Source organism: Bombus pascuorum, unplaced genomic scaffold, assembly GCF_905332965.1.
Source record: "Bombus pascuorum unplaced genomic scaffold, iyBomPasc1.1, whole genome shotgun sequence".
NCBI lineage: Eukaryota > Metazoa > Arthropoda > Insecta > Hymenoptera > Apidae > Bombus > Bombus pascuorum.
In genome coordinates this window covers 1-18,859 of record NW_026869772.1, presented here as the reverse complement: position 1 = coordinate 18,859, position 18,859 = coordinate 1, and the positions used below count along the sequence as shown (strand labels likewise).

At 39.3% G+C, this 18,859-nt stretch overlaps 1 protein-coding gene and 2 pseudogenes across 1 annotated transcript; 2 read left to right on the top strand and 1 right to left on the bottom strand.

Annotated features, from left to right (window-relative positions):
* The first annotated feature begins 2,338 nt into the window (after positions 1-2,338).
* Positions 2,339-10,366, top strand: LOC132915969 (cap-specific mRNA (nucleoside-2'-O-)-methyltransferase 1-like; annotated as a pseudogene).
* Positions 10,367-14,950: 4,584 nt separating this feature from the next.
* LOC132915973 (5S ribosomal RNA) lies at positions 14,951-15,069 on the bottom strand (annotated as a pseudogene).
* Positions 15,070-17,935: 2,866 nt separating this feature from the next.
* LOC132915972 (conserved oligomeric Golgi complex subunit 4-like) lies at positions 17,936-18,684 on the top strand. The gene is made up of 3 exons (XM_060975732.1): positions 17,936-18,055; positions 18,139-18,324; positions 18,391-18,684. Exons 1-3 carry the CDS (start codon positions 17,936-17,938, stop codon positions 18,646-18,648), a joined length of 564 nt encoding a protein of 187 aa, XP_060831715.1. The 3' UTR covers positions 18,649-18,684.
* Positions 18,685-18,859: the final 175 nt, after the last annotated feature.

Genomic DNA, 18,859 nt, shown 5'->3' with positions numbered 1-18,859 from the left:
CAAACAGGGATGTCGGCATCCGGAACTGTGAATTGCAACAACAATAATTGTAAGTGACTAAAGGGGAGGACGTTCGCCGAGGTGGCCACCCTGCCTCCAGCCCCCCTAGGCACGGGGAAAGAAACCGCGTAGGGAACGGGAGTAAAGAACAACGACAGGAGCGAAAAGGGGCGAAACGCTTGCGAGCGGGCCGCGCGTAAAAGAAATATGCGTGGCCGTTCCCGTCGCCCCCCCCAGGACGCCGGGGTTGCGCTCACCGTGAGGGATAGCTGCGGTTTTACATATAGAAACACAATATCGATGGTCAGGAGGGAGATCAATCTCTCCGACCTTCGCATCGCAAAGATGATACAGAGGAGAGCGGTTAGGGATGCCCTCACATTCGAGATCGCGGGCCAGGACGGTAGCAGCAAAGCGTCGCGACTGGCCCAAAAGATGGCGGATGCACTTCGAGGCTTCCCCGCCAAGGTGACCGTACCGCGGAAGATGCCGGAATTCCATCCGCGCCCTGCACCGGTATGCCAGATCTCGGCGTAGGCGACGAGGGGATGAGTCTTCGGTGGCTTCTTTGTACGACACCTACCTTGAAGCGCGGAGGACTCTGCAGCAAGCCATCAAAGAGGCGAAGAGACGAGCCTGGGATGAGATTCTGGCCACCCTCGACTCCGATCCCTGGGGACGCCCGTATAGAATAGTGCTGAACAAGCTCCGTCCTTGGTTGCCCCCTACGACGGAGAACATGAACACTCAGTTCCTGGAGGAAGTCGTCGGGGCCTTGTTCCCGGGTGCGGAGAACGGGGAGGAGGGCAGGACAAACGAAGAGCGGGAGCTACCGCTGCCGGGGAAGGAACCACGGGACACCGCAGGTGGCTGTAGCCCGGAATCCGCGATCACTGAGGATGAGCTGGCCGGAGCTGTCGGGAAGATCGGAGAGCGCAAGACCTCGGTTCCCGACGGGATTCCGGCCCGCGTATGGAAGGAGGTCACCGGAGTCTTGGCCCCAAGGCTGAGAACCCTGTTTGACAGATGCCTGTCACGGGGCGAGTACCCTGTCCTATGGAAGGAGGGACGGATGGTCCTTTTGCCGCTCGCTGGGACTCGCCTTCCGCATTCTGGCCTGTGTGCCTGCTGGATCAGGCTGGCAAGCTGTTGGAGAGGATTGTGGCTGCCCGACTCGAGTCACATCTGTATCGACGTGCTCCGGGGCTGCACGACAGCCAGTTTGGCTTCCCGAGGGGCGGTCTACGGCCGATGCCTTAGTCCGTGTCCGCAACTTCGTCGAGGGGGCCGTGCGGCAGGGTTACGTAGCGTTGGCTGTGTCTCTAGATGTGGTCAACGCCATCAACTGCAACCCCTGGTACAGGATAGGCCTCGAGTTCTATCGGGTGCCCGCTTACCTGCAGGTTGTAGTCTGGGCCTTCCTCCGGGTCAGTAGCATCGTCCACACAGAGTGGGGCGGAAGGATGATGGGGAGGGTGGTGTGCCGTGGTGTCCCGCTGAGTTCGATACTGGGCCCGTTGCTGTGGGACATCGCGTACGACACGGTACATCGCGCACCGATGCCCCCGGACTCGGTGCTGACATGCTACGCAGCCGAGACGTTGCCACTGGTATGACGATCGCCCGTCTGGCGTAAATGGCGGTGTCCTGCGCGGACGCCGCGATCAAAGGCTTGGGGCTGGAGGTAACCCCCGAGAATTCCGGGACGATGTGGCTTTGCCGGAAGGCCCATTACTGGTCGCCTCCTGAAGTAGGCAAGCTCTTCGATAGAGTCATTGTCGCCCGTCCGGAGACTCACTTGTCAGAGCGAGTGCACGGTTGGCACGAAAGCCGGTACGGCTTTCTCTCGACGGCGGCTAAGACCCTTTTTAGTCCACCAATCTTCTTATTATCCAATTATAAGCAACATCTATTGCCCTCACTTACCTACGTACCTCCTCCTGTTGCGTGGCCTACATACCTTTCGATATACCTCCAATAGCAGCAGACATACGTTGAGTTGAATGGAACCAGTGTTCATGTTGAAGTGATCGTCACTTCTGAGAAAACTCAACATCTGGTCTTCGGTTTCTCAACCGCCTAAGGTCTTCGAAGGCGCATAAACAAAAGAGTGCGTTTAGGAAAGGCCATAAGCGGTACACGTCCGACCTTGGTTGAGGCAGTTACCTTTAGTCTCAGGGTAACGTTGCTAGAGAGAGGATCTGGATAGGCTTACATAGTACCACATATTTTGTAATTTACTATTCACAAAATATACACTTTCAATACCTTGCAGTTTGCTCACGCATTTATTTAATTCCATCCACTGAATAATCTTAACAGGTTATGGGCACAGGGCTGTAAATTGTAAGGTAGCAACGCGAAGTGAATAAAGTGTTAAAGAATTGTGCTTAGTAAAGTAAGTGATAGTGCTAAAATGGAATCAGCAAGTGCGAAGATCGAGATGTTACGTGGCGAAGAAAATTGGCTCCAGTGGCGTTTTATTATGCGTACACTTTTGGAGGAAGATGACGACCTGATCAACGTGTGTGAAGGGAATCTGTGTCATCCAGGTAACAGTACAGAAAAGGAAATCGCCCGTGAAAGATTTTTGAAGGCAGATCGGTTAGCGAGGAAATTAATTGTGACCTCGGTAGGAAGAAAACCGTTGGATCTTCTTTTATGCTGCACAACAGCACATGAAATGTGGAAAAAATTAAACGCAGTATATGATATGAAGTCGAATGAGAATCTAAATATGGTCCAGAAGCAGTTCTTCAATTTTAAATGGGAGGAATCTGAAAATGTGTCCCACAACTTGTCGAAGTTGGAACTAATAGCAGCGAAGATGAAAGCCCTTGGAAGTGAAATTGCCGAGAAAATGCTGATAACACGCATTTTATCGGCGTTACCGAGTAAATTTGATCACTTTCACAGTGCATGGGATTCAATGGAAGAAGAAAAGATGACCCTAGACAGGCTTAGTACCAGACTGATGACAGAAGAAAGCAGATGGAAGAAAGACGACCAGAAAACATCGGTGGCGCTGGTAACAAAAAGTAATAATTGTAAAAGGGAACAGCAGAAGCGATCAAATAAAATTGAATACGAGAAACAAGGACGAAGCTGTTTCAACTGTGAAAAGTTGGACATCTAAAAAGAGATTGTTTTAGATGCTATATATGTAAAAGGAAAGGCCACATCAGCAAAAATTGTCTCAAGAATAATAAAGGAAACAACAGTAGAGACAACCAGGAACCCAGAAATCAAAATCGTGATGACAACGGAATTAGCCTATTAGGAAGCACCTCAACGATGCATGCGGCAAACCACGATGTTTGGATAATCGACTCAGGAGCTACGGATCACATGACAGGACGAAAAGAATGGTTCAGCGTTTTCGAAAAATTCGATAACACGGTGAAGATAGAGATCGGCGATGGTACATTCATGGAAGCATGCGGCAGAGGAAAAATCAAAGTAGAGACTTTTGTGGATGGCAAAGGGGTAGCATGTACAATGAACGATGTATTATATGTACCAGGTATGAAAAGAAATCTGTTTTCCATTAGATCTGTCGCAAGGAGGGGTATAGACTTCTGTATTTTAAAGGATGGGGAAAATTGTATATTTCTACAAAACAAGAAGGTAATAGCAAGAGGTTCGGTTATCGGAAATTTATATAAGGTCGATATGCGAGTTATCGTACCGTCAGTTTGCAATCTTAGCAATAGAGCGGAATCAAACGCGGATACGTTGCAATTATGGCACGAACGGCTATGTCATCAAAACATCAGACACGTTAAGGATTTCTTAAAGAATTTAAAGATAAAAGTTGTTGAGGATAGTAGCTTTTTCTGTGAAGGTTGCGCATACGGGAAACATCATAGATCGAGTTTTCACGAGAAAATCAAGCGTGCGACTAAACCTCGCGAAATTATCTATACGGATGTATGTGGACCTATGGAAGTCGAGTCATTAGGAAAGAAACTGTATTTTTTGATATTTAAGGACGATTTTTCGAAATTCACGAAGATTTACTTCTTACGACATAAGTCAGAAGTAATCGAAAAGATAAAAACTTTTTGTTTAGAAGTCGAAAACCAATTCAATAGTAAGATCAAAGAAATTCATAGTGATGGAGGGAAAGAATTCAAAAATAAAGAGGTTAAAGAATTTTTAAGAAGTCAGGGAATTAGGCACACGGTTAACGTCCCATACACTCCTGAACAGAATGGCGTTGCAGAAAGAGAAAATAGAACAATAGTAGAGGCAGGCCGGTCAATGCTACATTCGAAACCAATTCTACCGTTGTTTTTATGGGCCGAAGCCATGAACACAGCAGTGCATGTCATAAATAAGACAGGGCCAACAGGACAAGACAATAAAACACCATATGAACTATGGTACGGGAAATCCCCAGATGTAGAAAAGTTTAGAGTTTTCGGTACTGAATGCTTTGCACACATACCTGCGGAAAAGAGAAGTAAACTTGACAAAAAGGCTAACAAAGGATATTTGGTAGGCTATTTAGATGACGGACGAGGGTATCGAATATACGTGCCGACCGTAAGAAATGTAATATTAAGCCGTGACGTAATATTTAAGCCCGAACTAGAAACAGCAAAATTCGTTAGTATAAATTTACCGAAAATTGTCGAGCGCGAAGATGTGTGTACGCAGAACGATAGAGCATGTACGTATGAAAGCGCAGTGAGTGAACATGAAAAACAACCTCATGTAACCAACGAGAATGTGAGACAATTGAGAGATAGAGACAAAATAAAACGAACCGATTTTTATGGTAGTCCAGTAACGTACGTAGCGGAAAAATTACCGGTGGATTTTAACGAAGCGATGAGATCCGAAAAGAAAGAATTATGGAAAGCGGCTATGAATGATGAAATGAAATCGCACCATGAAAATAAGACGTGGATTCTTGTAGAAAAACCAAAAGATCAAAAGATACTTAGCAATAGGTGGGTTTTAACGATAAAGCAAAATCCGGACAATTCGGAACGATATAAAGCGCGACTTGTGATTAAAGGGTGTTCACAGAAAGAAGGCATAGACTATAAGGAAACCTATAGTCCTATTGCTCGGTTTGACACAATTAGATTAATGCTTAGTATGGCTGCCAAAAATAATTTACACCTTGGACAGTTTGACATTAAAACCGCATTTTTATATGGAAGTCTGAAAGAAGACATTTATATGAAACAACCTAAAGGTTTTGATGATGGTACAAATCGCGTTTGTAAATTGCTAAAATTAGAGAAATTTAATATGAATGAGGCAAACAGTGTTTCTACACCTATTGAGACTAATTGGAATGAAAGTAACATAGGCAATAATGATTGTAACGCACCATACAGAGAAGCTGTAGGAAACTTAATGTTTCTACAAACCGTAAGTAGGCCAGACATTAGCTTTGCAATAAATATAGCGTCGAGACATTTAGAAAATCCAAATAAGCATCAGTGGAAATTAGTCAAACGAATTTTACGCTACATAAAAGGGACCGCGGACATGGGACTCTTATATACAAAAGCAGGTAGTCTCGAAACCTTCAGCGATGCTGACTATGCAGGCGAAAAAAAGACACAAGAAAGTCGACATCAGGCGTTGTATGTAAGTATGCGAATGCGGCCATTACATGGCAATGTAAGCGACAACAATGTATAGCTTTATCTACGACAGAAGCTGAGTATGTCAGTGCAGCCTCAGGAGCGAAAGAAATTATGTGGCTGAAGAAAATATTTCTTGAATGTAAAATAGATATCCTCAAGTATACGCTATATGTAGACAATACTAGTGCCGCGAAATTAATTAAGAATCCGGAATTCCATCAAAGAAGTAATCATATTGATGTAAGATATCATTTCTTGCGAGATTTATACAATAGAGGCGAAATTGATGTAACGTATGTAATAAGCGAAGAACAACTGGCAGATATATGTACAAAGGCGTTGCCAAAACCAAGATTTGACTATTTGAGACAGAAATTAGGTTTGAAAAATAAAAGAGATATTAAGAGGTAATTTTTGTAAAGATGTAGAGTTTTTAGGGAGGGTATCGAAGTGGTTATTACATGTAAAAAAAAAAAAAAAAAAAGGGAAAAACTCTACATGATCTGTTAAGTCTTCTTGTAGTATTTTGAGTAATAAATTAATTTGAATAATAAAGAGAAAGGTATTGACGAAATTAAGCTTCGAATATTTACAAAGAGATAATTGTATATACCGATGTAGAGTTTTAGGGAGGGTGTTGAAGTGATCGTCACTTCTGAGAAAACTCAACATCTGGTCTTCGGTTTCTCAACCGCCTAAGGTCTTCGAAGGCGCATAGACAAAAGAGTGCGTTTAGGAAAGGCCATAAGCGGTACACGTCCGACCTTGGTTGAGGCAGTTACCTTTAGTCTCAGGGTAACGTTGCTAGAGAGAGGATCTGGATAGGCTTACATAGTACCACATATTTTGTAATTTACTATTCACAAAATATACACTTTCAATACCTTGCAGTTTGCTCACGCATTTATTTAATTCCATCCACTGAATAATCTTAACAGTTCATATTGTATAAACCGACAGATGTGCCCTGTAGGCTGCGCAAATAGGGAGAATATCGCGCATCGAGGTTTCGCTTTATATCAAATAGCAAGGTAGATACTTCCTTTTAATATTTCCACAAGATTATGCAAAATAAATCCGGTTAAAATTGGTGCGGCACTCGACAGTAACCTTACCTACGGTTTCTGTCCCGTGGTTGGCTACACAAAGATCCTATTCTTCGGACAAGATGTTTGCCAGATGTCGATACATCGTCACGGAATATTTTCAGCTAGTGGAAGGACCTGTGCCGCGTTTACGGACGGCTGTTCTTGTTTCCCTGTTTCCAAATGCACGGGGATCGGCATTTTTGCCCGCAATCCCGAAATGTTTGACGGTAATAGCACTGGCCGGAGTTGTACGTTCTCTCTCACGACCTCGAGCTACTTCTACCTCTCGATCGCCATCGCCGACGTGGGCGATGATTAACACTCACGGCACTCACCTGAGCCCCCATTTGTCTGGATTTGAGTCGTCGACGGCGGCCAGGATGCGTCTGATGAGGACAGAGAGTCCATTCCTCCACAACGAGAGGACGAAATTATCTGACGTGGAGGGGCCAGCGAGTTCTCTTAAGTGCTGATAGAATTGAGGCAGCTTCATATCGCCCATCTCTACGCTTTCAACCAACTTCTATACCCTATTGCTATGGGAGTCCGTAAGAACGCGGATGATTCCGGCATTTAGTTTCGCGTACAGCCCGGTGGCAGGAGGGTCCGTCGTGTCGCCCCCAATTTGCTTGAGGAGTTGATCGCCGAGACATTTAGCGAAGGTCGCGAATATTAGCTTGTCGTACGTGATATACGCAGCGTCGATTTGCGTCTCTGATAAGGCGAACCGTACGGTAATGTTCGCGGGTTGCAACGGAGGCGAAGTCATCGAAACACTATGCGTGCCTTTTATACCGTCGTTAGCGTTTGTCATGCTTCGTTTCAGATCACGTCGGAGTCACCAATATGGCGGACTGTGTGACGATCAATATCATAAAATAACAAGACCGATTTCTGCTGTAACCAGTCAAATATATTTGGACTAAATTAAATATATATAAGTATATAAATACCGTAACGGGAATTTACGACTCTCGCTGAAGCGCTATGTCGCGATATCGTCTCTACGCGATTGATTCTATGACACAGTTGATTTCGTTTAAATAAAAGTTATGTTTTCGCCGGAGTATGGACAGAAAGAACACACGTCATACACGAATCATTTATAAACAACTTAAGGAATATGGGCGAAATGATTTGAAATAGTATTTCTGCGTTCAGATTGCCTTATATTCACATTGCTATTACAATATAAATGTCATAGTACAAACCAGGACGATAAATAAATGGCTTATATCGTTAGAAAAGATTATTGCTATTATGAATTAAATGAGAAACTTCCAATAATTCTCAGCTACGAAATTTACATGTGTTATTCTATCATAAATTGTACATCTCTGTCAGATGGATATTATAAGAACGACAAGTTTTCCACTGAAACGTTAAAATTTCTACAAAGTATTTGAAACGTGGCCGTCATTGTGTGGGGACGCCTTTGCGTGTTGCCGTCAACCGGATGTAGGGTTATTACCGCATCGGCGGCACTGGTCGCCATCTTTACCTTTCTCAAATTCCGTTCGTCAGAAAATTAATGTAATTTACATGTTAATATAAACTGTATTATAAATTATAATAAATTGTTGTACATTATATATATATTGTTGACGTACATAAATTCTACATTTGGGGAAGAACGAATTCAAGTATTATCCTGTGCTGTCGGGTTAATATAGATGACGGGGCAGTAAAAAAATAAAGAAGGCTACGGTCTTGGAAAAGATAAACAAGGCCGTTCAGAGCCAGTTCAAGCACCTAAACAGCATGGTCGTAGACAGCAACCTGTTTCTGGACATGAAGCTTCAGGTCATAAATGGAATCCTGAAGAGGAAGTAATAATGTGTGTGGAAGTCATGAAATGAGTAAGGAATCCAAATTCCAATACGCCTACGTTGGAAGAAATGCAGGACTGGTTACATCAGGGACCTAAAAAGTTGATCATAGATGATGAAATTGATTTCCGTTGTGAAGATAGAGTGCAAAATATTATCAATGCAAAAACAGTACTCGGTCATTTGGATAACGTTGAAGTGCGTCGAGCAAGGACACGTTGTAATTCTTATGAATCAATTCGTGGTGCATTATTCTTAAGTCGTGCTGCTGTTAAAATGGCGAATATATATAGGGCATGTAACTTTATGTTTATTAAACCAGAAGGTTTGGGGGAGAATGAGCTGCTATAGTTTGCAGATGTTTGTGCTGGACCAGGTGGTTTTAGTGAATATGTTCTATGGCGAAAGAAACGACGTGCTAAAGGATTTGGTCTTACTTTAAAGAATGAAAATGATTTCAAATTAGCAGATTTTAATGCGGGTCCTTGTGAAACATTTCATCCATAATATGGACTAAAAGAAAATGGTGATGTTTTTGACCCAGATAATCAAGAGGCATTTACGAATCTTATAAAGCAGCATACCCATGGCAAAGGAGTACATTTTATGATGTCTGATGGGGGATTTTCTGTAGAAGGACAAGATAATGTACAAGAAATTCTTTCAAAACAACTGTATCTTTGTCAATGTGTAATAGCATTGATGATTGTAAGAGGGTGGTTATTTTGTGACAAAATTATTTGACCATCTTACACCCTTTAGTGCTGGTTTAGTTAATTTAATGTATCGCTGCTTTGAAGAAGTTTGTATTTTTACACCAAACTCTTCTGGTCCAGCAAGTTCAGAACGTTACTTAATATGTTAGACGAAACGAAGTGGGACACAAGATGTTGTGGAATATCTGAAGCATGTTAATCGTCTGCTTTTAAAAGGTGGTGGAAATGACAACGTTTTACAATTAGTATCATATAATGAATTAAAAAGCGAGAAACAATTTGTTCAATATCTACGTGCTTCTAACAAAGATTTGAGCAGAAAACAGATAACAGGCTGCATTTTGCGAGGATAATACTCTTGTTGAGACAAAACAAGCTGATGTGCGCAAACAATGTCAGGAGTATTGGAAACTTCCTGATGAAACTAGAACAACCCCAAGACACATGAAACCAAAAGATAAATAGAATACTCTTTTGAAAGATACTTCATTCCTTACCATTAGTCAAGCACAATTGATGGAATTTAACATTCAAAATGCATTATTGTTCACCAAATGACTGGTTTTGTATTCCATGTTGTACAAAGCCAAGGCCCCATGATGACAAGAATAACGCTACATTTTATATGGGCATGGGAAGGAATAACGTATATAGATATATAAAGAATTCTTGGGTTCGAGACGATGACATTGGCATAAAATTACCACCAAATACACATGTATACGCAGAAGTTGTATATGGTATGACTAAGGAGTTTATACATCAGCAAAAAGTACCTGCATTGCATATTATAGATGCATCCTATTTAGGAGGAGGAGGTGACAATAGTACAAAATATTCGAGGAGCAGGTAAGCAAGTGAATCTTATTGAATTCAATAATAAACGTATAGATTTCCAGAAATGAAATGTCTTTTGAAGGGGTACTTTTATGTAATACTAACGTGTGACTTTTTTTTAAAGGAACGAGGATACGAAGTTGTTCTGCGAAGCTTTGTGGGAACCAGAAGGAAGCAATTGTACTCGAATACGTGCCAAAGAATTATTTCCAGTTGGTTCATATATATATGAGAACTTGCGAGCAACACAGCGTAAAATGAAAAATAATTGCGATGCCTTAGTATAAGAAATTCCAGAAAAGGCTCTAGATGTTAATGGTTATAACAAGGACAAATTATATTTCATACCACAAAGTGTAATATTTCTAAGAAGCACGGTAAATCCTTGGAATCGGTATGCCAGTAAACCACATTCAATTACGTATGTATTTAATTGCAAAATAAACGGGAAGATGTTCGACCTTCATAGTCCATGTTCAGCAGAAGCAAGTTTCATTGCATCTTTTAAAAGTCGCCTTATTTTTCTTTGGCCTAATGATCCCTCACTTACTATAAACAGATTTGCAAAATTTATTGAAGACAATTGTCCTGTGCACAATGCACGCTTAAAATATTAAAACTACAGAATAATGTACATATATTGATACGTGACTTGAGCCGCATAGAAGTCAAACAGATTAATTCCGTTCGGTTTACTGTTGTTTCAAATATGAAATACTTATGATATATTTTAGTATTTAGTATTATATTTCTATATAAGTACAGGTAATATCGGAAGATGGAATTAATAAGTTTGTCTTCCGAGTGGCACAATTGCAATACTACTTGGTATAAAATATACATTTGCAAATGATATGCGGTATTGTATGAATATAGAAATTAATGATGACATTAAACTATACTATATGATTGTATAATTTATATTATAATTACATACTAAATATTTCGTCGATAGAATTTGTCTTTAGTTAGAATGATTAGATTCCTATTTGTGGCAGTTGCTCCCATTATAGAATAAGTTTCAGTACTTAAGGCTACAAACCATTACCTCTTAAATTCAATACTTGATTCAGGGCTTCTATAATGAAATATATATCTCGCGCATACGTACTTGTGAACTATCCAAGATATAGAATGAGTCGAAGTTCTGTGGGAAAGTAATTTATAGTTATAGTGGGTTTGGTAACGTTATTACATATTTGAATAACGTTCACGCCATCACAAAATCGAGTATGACGCTCCGTCAGTCTATAAACATGCGGGGAGATGCAGGACGACGAGGATAGCCTCCCGTGACGTAGCGCCTGGTACGGACGGTATCTCCGGACGGGTATGAGCGGAGAGGACGCGGATAATTGCCCCCAAGCTACGACACTTATTTCACGGTGTCAGTGGGAGGGAGCCTCTCGTCGGATAAAGCGCATGGTGAGGCTGGTACAGCTTCTGAAGGGCGGCACGACCGACGTTCTCGTCGTCCTCGTATCGCCCGATGCTCTTATGTAATGAAGTGGGCAAGCTCTTCGAAGGAAACTTTGCCGCCCGTCCTGAAACCCACTTGTCAGAGCGAGTGCACCGTTAACACGAAAGACGGTACGGCTTTCTCACGAAGGCGGCCAAGACCCTTTCTAGTCCACAGATAGAGTGTAACGCGGTACACGACTGAGCGTCAATGTGAGTTACATTGTCGATATTTCTGTAGAAAACTGCCGCGGCTGAAACAAATTGCCGTCTCAATGGCACCATTTTATTTCAAGCTTTGCGCTACAGTTCTGAATCATTTTCGTAGGACAAGGCAGTTTCGTGTTCTCGCAAAATCAAACTGTCGAATTAAGGTACATACTATCAATTACAGTCTAATACATTTTAGCGGTTCAACATCGATAGGACGATTTCGCATCGAAATTTTCGGAGGACCACGTAACCTTCCAATGATGACCGTCGTACGAGCAGTGGATAAGCCTACTTCGTGTCGTAGGTTCCTCGCACCTCGTACTCTACTCCTTGATTGTTGTTCGGCAGCTTTAGCGGCTGTGGTTCCGAGGAACCCCATCCTGAACCCCTTTCTCGTACGCCGAATGTGACTTCTTGCTGTCCGCCGAAGACACTTGTCGGATCTGCATATGTTCAACCATTTGCGCGAGACAAGCGCGGCGCTCTGCAGGGAGGAGGGATCCAATTTTCGAAGTAACAAGTGCGAAACCTCCAGTGGTAGTTCGGAAATGATATCTACCTTGCTTGGCATCAGTAAACCACCTCTAAATCATTCTAATCAACGTACCACGTAAACACGAATCCAACGCGTTCCAGGAATAGAATCAACTGCCTGTAGTTGTTTAACTGTACACGACGAGTAAAATTATTTCGGGTACTCCTGTAGTACAGAACAGACACCGAAACGACAATATTTCAACACAAAAATATTTAAAACAATAGTTATGAAAGCATGATACTTAATACCGCACTTGACATCACGTATAAGTAAAAGTAAATTTCTTCGAACAAATTTCAAGTTAAATCTTTAGGTTGTGTAATTATATCAAACTTGTTCAATTAACAATGAGCTATTTCCATCATGTTTTGACAACCGACTCATCGATGATGCAATTCCTTGGAATTGAAAAAGGAATGTGCATAATTTTGTCCTCCATCAACACTCAAAATATTATCTACATGCTATACTTAGGCATTCAATTTTAAAATACGTTGCTTCATTTTCCATCTCTGCTTTCCTACAATCAGTATGTGAAAGATTTTTCACAGTATCCATCCATCCGCAATTTGTATAAATAGTATTTCAGTCTCTCGCGTCACTTGAACTGTAATATACACCTGTCTTTTATTTTCATTACTCCTCTGCATACCATTTGTGAGGAACAATACATTTTATTTGTTAATCCAATAACATGTAAAGTTCTTCATTTGTTCTAAGATCAATCTATGAATTAGTGAAGAGAATATTGCAATCTGTAAAAATAAGTATCTAGTAATATTACTTCCGAACCAACATATTTATTGCAATGCTTGTCAAATTTCAAAGTAATTTCCTATCCATATGAAACATATTTCATATATGTGTATGTCTATTACTTTGATTAGTTGTTCTACTTGTAACAATTCGCCATTCTGGATCATCTAGATTCAACAAAGACGCATTCAATTTACTCCATACCTCATAAAGCTCCTATTATCATAATTACATGGGAAGATAGAGAGCTGTGACAGTATCCAGCTCTCAACTTTGAACAAGGCATATTGACAAGCCAGAGTAACTCACATACAACTTGGTGGTACAAGCGTTGAAAAAACTTTTCTGGACCTGAGAAAACACATGTGCACAGGTAACGAACAAAAGAGATTAGAGCTCACCAAATAAAACTTGCTATAATTTGCTGTAGCTTGTCACAATAAGCCTATGTGTATCGCGCGTCAGACGATTTTGGAATTAGTTGATGCTTGGATGTTCAAGATACGGAAACACGGAGTGATGAGACGTTTATGTACAAAGTGATTATGGTGCGACTCATCGTCAGTCAGAAAACTTCATGCACGATTTGCTAAAAACAAACAATTTTCCCCTTTGTTTATCCCCTACCAATCGTCTGTCGTCACTCCTTATCTCATACACAGACAGGCGAAATAATGTCGCCGATGACGGCCAACAGCCTGGACACATGTGCGGATCTCTTGCCTGCGACAGAATTTTGTTATGTGTAGTATGCTGGACTGAAAAGGACTAATATGGCGAATTAGAAGATCGCAGGAAAATTGTAGACATTTTCCAAATTTTATCAATTCCTTTTTATTTATTCAAAAGTCTACAAAACTGTTAATTAACATTAAGGAAATATATACAAAATCTCGACGTTCAGAATAATGGAGAGAATATTCGAAACGGTACTATTAAATCTATAAGTTACCATGCAATACAAATTTTCTTTAAACGCTAAGACATACAAAATACGTAATGTTTTGTGTAAATTGCCATACTTTTGAAAATAAAAAATATCGAATCAAACATTCTTCAAATATATTTCGAACGCTCATTAATACTACAAAATTATATTACTACAAAATTATATTACTACAAAACTATATTACTACAAAATTATATTACTACAAAATTATATTACTACAAAATTATATTACTACAAAATTATATTACTACAAAATTATATTACTACAAAATTATATTACTACAAAATTATATTACCACAAAAAATTGTAAAGGTCCCGAATGCATCGGTCACGATACAGTTTACAAACCAAACCAATGAAAGGTGCAGAGACTAGAGAACATGGGGTCCCCAATCGTGTGGTACGCTTCAGCATCGTTGACAACACCAACTCCCTCCCTCCGTCTGTCCAAATGTCATCTCAAACGGTGAAGCTGTAAATTAAAAAAATCCTTATATACATCAGAATAGTAATGCGATTTCTATTCCTGCAGCACCGACGTGATACACGGTGCTCCATAATCGCTCCAGATTGCATATAGTTGTTGTTGAAATCTCTATGCATTTGGTGGATAAAACGTTGCGAGAAATTATCCTCTTGTAAAAGTAGTCACATAAGCTTCCAGGTCTTCATAACCTTTTTTTTTTTTTGCATGAGGAGGGGAAAATGCTGTTACGCATGCCCAGTGACCCGAATCACTGGGTTATGTGGGACTCGCGCGGATGTTGTTGCCATACCCACTAAAAAAACCACTCCTCCTTCTTCCTCTGCTTTGAGGGCAGACAACCCCGGTAATACCAGGCGGCAGTCATCAGGGTTGTCCTTTCATGCCCCGCTGTATCTTCCTCTTCGGGCAGTTACTGCTCGCGTCATCTTCTTAGACAGTTCAAATACTGGGCTGATCTCCTTCTGAAAAAAACCAACACCACGCGGAGTTCCCAAGCGGTCACCGATCTTAGTACTATCCGTGCCCGGCGTTGCTTAACTTTCGTGATCGGACGGGAACGAGTGCACTCAACGCGTCTTGGGCGTTGGCCGGTCTTCATAACCTGAAGGTTTGCATTTTTCCCACTACTTCAGCGTCGTACTGGTACTTTTACTTCTGATAGCTTAGACATGAAATCGTCTAAACTTCTCAATTCAGGACACAAATCAGGCTCTTTCCAGGGATTGCTCTGCTGAGACGTGCCTTCATCATCGCAGCGTTCGTAATTTATACAATTTTCCTTCTTCAATAATTTTTCTTTAAGTTTCTGCAATTTTAAAGCTTTAGATGATTGCTTGATGCGTAATTCATTTTCAGCTTTGAAGAGAGCACACGTCAGCATTGCTTCAATCCGTAAATCGCGTCTGCGATTTCGGCAATACCTTGATTTTTTACTGCGGATTCTTCTGATCCAAGATGCTAATCGTTTAGTACTACTTGGCTTGGCGTCAATATCACAAACTCTCTTCTTAGACTTTGCCATGACGACGGCTTCGTAGTTTTCTTAATTTGCAGGAATGCAAATGTCCTCTTTTTCGAGGTTAACACAGTGTCGATGTTACGATATTCACGTTTTCTTATTGTTTCCTAAACTATTTCACCTAATTAATGAATAAATTATAATAATAAGTACACTAACCTGTATATGGCTCGTGATTGTTGTAGAACAAGATAGAACAGGTTCACACAACACACAAAATGTTTGAAACTGTCGAGCAAAATAAGATCCTCTCCGCTTGCAGACGACTCGACAAATGCCTACGTTGCGCGTCTGATGGTGGCTTTATATACCCTCAAGCTTGTCGTTACGTACTGGTCTTATGCGCGAACGATAGAAAGTAATTCCATATAGAATCTTACATTATTATAATTTTTGAAAAATACTACAATCCAATTAATTTTTAAAAATATTTGCGACAATTTTAATGCAAAATCTTATATACTTTGTACATTATATTAAAATTCCTCATTTACAGGAAATAATCAATAGCGTATGAAGATGTTCTGCGGTTAATTTCTAACCAATCACGTGCGCCATTTTGCAGGCGTCATTTCCGGTGTAGATATCTTCCAACCTAACCTCAAATTTCTTCACATATTATTTAGAACGTATATTAATGTTGATGTACTAGAAATATTATTGTTAAATATTATAGCCAATATTACAGTTAAATGATTAACGGTAATAAAGTATCATTTTTTCACAATAAAAAAAGCATTTTTTTTAATGATTCCAAGATATTTGGATCGATATTTTACTACACGATCAATTCAGTTAACCCGATCCTGACATTTTTATTAATGTAATAACTTTACAAGCAAAAAAAGGTAAAAAAAAACTATTTTAAACGTAAGATCTAAAATTCTGATATGCGATAAAATATAATATTTTTAATGCGAATAAACTTTTTTATAAAATTTTTAATTTCTTGTTTTTTTTATAAAATCAAATCTATAAGTAGTAACTGGAATTTTTTGTTTGAAACCTATTCATCTTGAATTAATAACAAATCTTTGCTGCAACCACTATTAATGGCTTTAACTTTATCAGTGTTTAACAAATTTCTTATCTGTAACGATAATAGAAAACTGTATCTACATTCTATTAAATTTTTACACTTTACGTCATGAGAAGTTCACGCAACTTTCTTTCAAATGAAGTATATGGTAAAATTAATCCCCTTTCTTCTGTGTATATAGTCTGCATAATTTTATCCTCAAATTTGGAATAATTTAAAGTAAATAAAAGTTGTATGTAAAAATACGCATAAAAACGATTTTGTACGTATATTCGAATAGTTCCTTATAATATATTAATGATACATATATTGTGGGATAACCATAGTTCGGTGAAACGAAAATTGTTTTTTTCACGTTTATAAACATAAAATGCACTATCTATCGATAATTAAGTATCATTTTAAAATTAATTAGTGTTGAAGTGATCGTCACTTCTGAGAAAACTCTACATCTGGTTTTCGGTTTCTCAACCGCCTAAGGTCTTCGAAAGCGCATAGACAAAAGAATGCGTCGAGGAAAGACCATAAGCGGTACACGTCCGACGTTGGTTTAGGCAGTTGTTTCAGTCTCAGGGTAACGTTGCTAGCGAGAGGATCTGGATCGGCTTACATAGTACCACATATTTTGTAATTTACTATTCACAATATATACACTTTCAATACCTTGCAGTTTGCTCACGTATTTCTTTAATTCCATCCACTGAATAACCTTAACAATTAGGAATCATTAGCATCAGCAATATATGGGTGCAAAACTTAAAGTTAGTTTACAATGCCATTTCTCTTAATTAAATCTTCGATATAAATATCAAATATCATCATATCTGATTCAAATTGTTGTACATATAAAACACTAGGAATTACAGATTCTATTATATTATGTACGCTTTATTGATAATAACTTCTTAATACAGTTCTGGTAATTGTTAATATTTATTTTAAAAGATTAAAAGATTAGAGGAATAAAAGATTATATCGTGTGTCATAGTAAGGTAAAGTAAATACTGATTAGGGAAACACTTACCCTGCACTGCTTCTTGTGCTAATCTTTCTCCAGAAGTACTAGGTTTCGAACGCAAGTGCCCTAGTTAACAAACAAGATTATGCAACATATCCCCCTACGCTTTAAAAATAGAATAAAATAATAAAGATCTTACCAACATCAGTTGTTTGATGTTTGAGATCCAAGCTATCTGAAGTAGACTGATTGCTCGAATAAAATGTCAGGTTGCTGATCATGATCAGGAGTATTAGATGATGTATCTTCTATACCAATCTTATTTAGCGAACTGTCTTCCAAACTTTGTTATTCGTAACTGCAGCTACTTCCATCTTGTACTAAATATTCAGGCATTCCCAACTTTAAATTTGGTATTAGTGGTATTATTTCCAGAATTATGTCGATTTTACGAGCGGTTAATGATTATGCTCTAGAACAGTTACGAGTAAGCGCTGTCAAACCGAGGGTCACACTTTGGGTCGATGCATTCTTATCAGTGCATCATCATATGAACGAGGTAAACAAAGTATATAATCATAAGAAATGATTAAAATGAGTTAAGGAAATAAAAAACTCGTAACGATTCGTCAATATCCGTAGGATGACTTATTAAGAAATGAAACAGATGGACCTTTCGTACAATCTTTAATTATGAATTTAGAATTTTTACTTCAAAGTTTTAAGGGAAGTTTAACAGCACCTAATTATGATGCTTTAATTGGTCTTCTTACTGCTGAAGTAACAGCTCGTTTAGAAAAAGTTGTATTAAAGTCTACTTTTAACAGAGTATGTATATTTTATGAATTTATTATAATTTTAATATTTATTCCATCATAATCAATAATTTTTTAGGCGGTAGATCTTATACTTGATAAAGAAGTAAGGTCATTAGCAAGTTACTTAGCCGCTGTTACCTCATGGTCTGTACGTGATAAATTTGCACGATTAACGCAAATAGCTACCATATTAAGCGTTGAAAAAGTAGAAGAACTAGTAAATTATTGTGGTGCAGATGCGATTGCATGGAGATTAACACCTGCTGAAGTTCGACGTATTGCTTCTATGAGGATAGATTTTCGTCCCGAGGATATAAAGAGATTGACACCGTAATTTTTGTTGAATTATATTGGTATAATAAATAATAAGAAACAGTCAATTTTTTTTTATATTTTTATTTCTGATTAATGCATAAATTATACAAAGTTAAAATACTATTTTGGCTTAATAATCAACAGCGTTATTAGTATAACTTAATTATTATTAATACATATAATACTCACGCTGGCGAGAGAGAAGACGGAAATAATGCTCATCACTGGGA

What these genes read in the sequence shown, in the direction of transcription:
- LOC132915972 (XM_060975732.1), top strand. Translation starts at nt 17,936, where the DNA reads ATGTCGATTTTACGAGCGGTTAATGATTATGCTCTAGAACAGTTACGA. An exon ending in TGCATCATCATATGAACGAG is followed by an intron (nt 18,056 to 18,138) that starts GTAAACAAAGTA and finishes CAATATCCGTAG; the next exon opens with GATGACTTATTAAGAAATGA. An exon ending in TAAAGTCTACTTTTAACAGA is followed by an intron (nt 18,325 to 18,390) that starts GTATGTATATTT and finishes ATAATTTTTTAG; the next exon opens with GCGGTAGATCTTATACTTGA.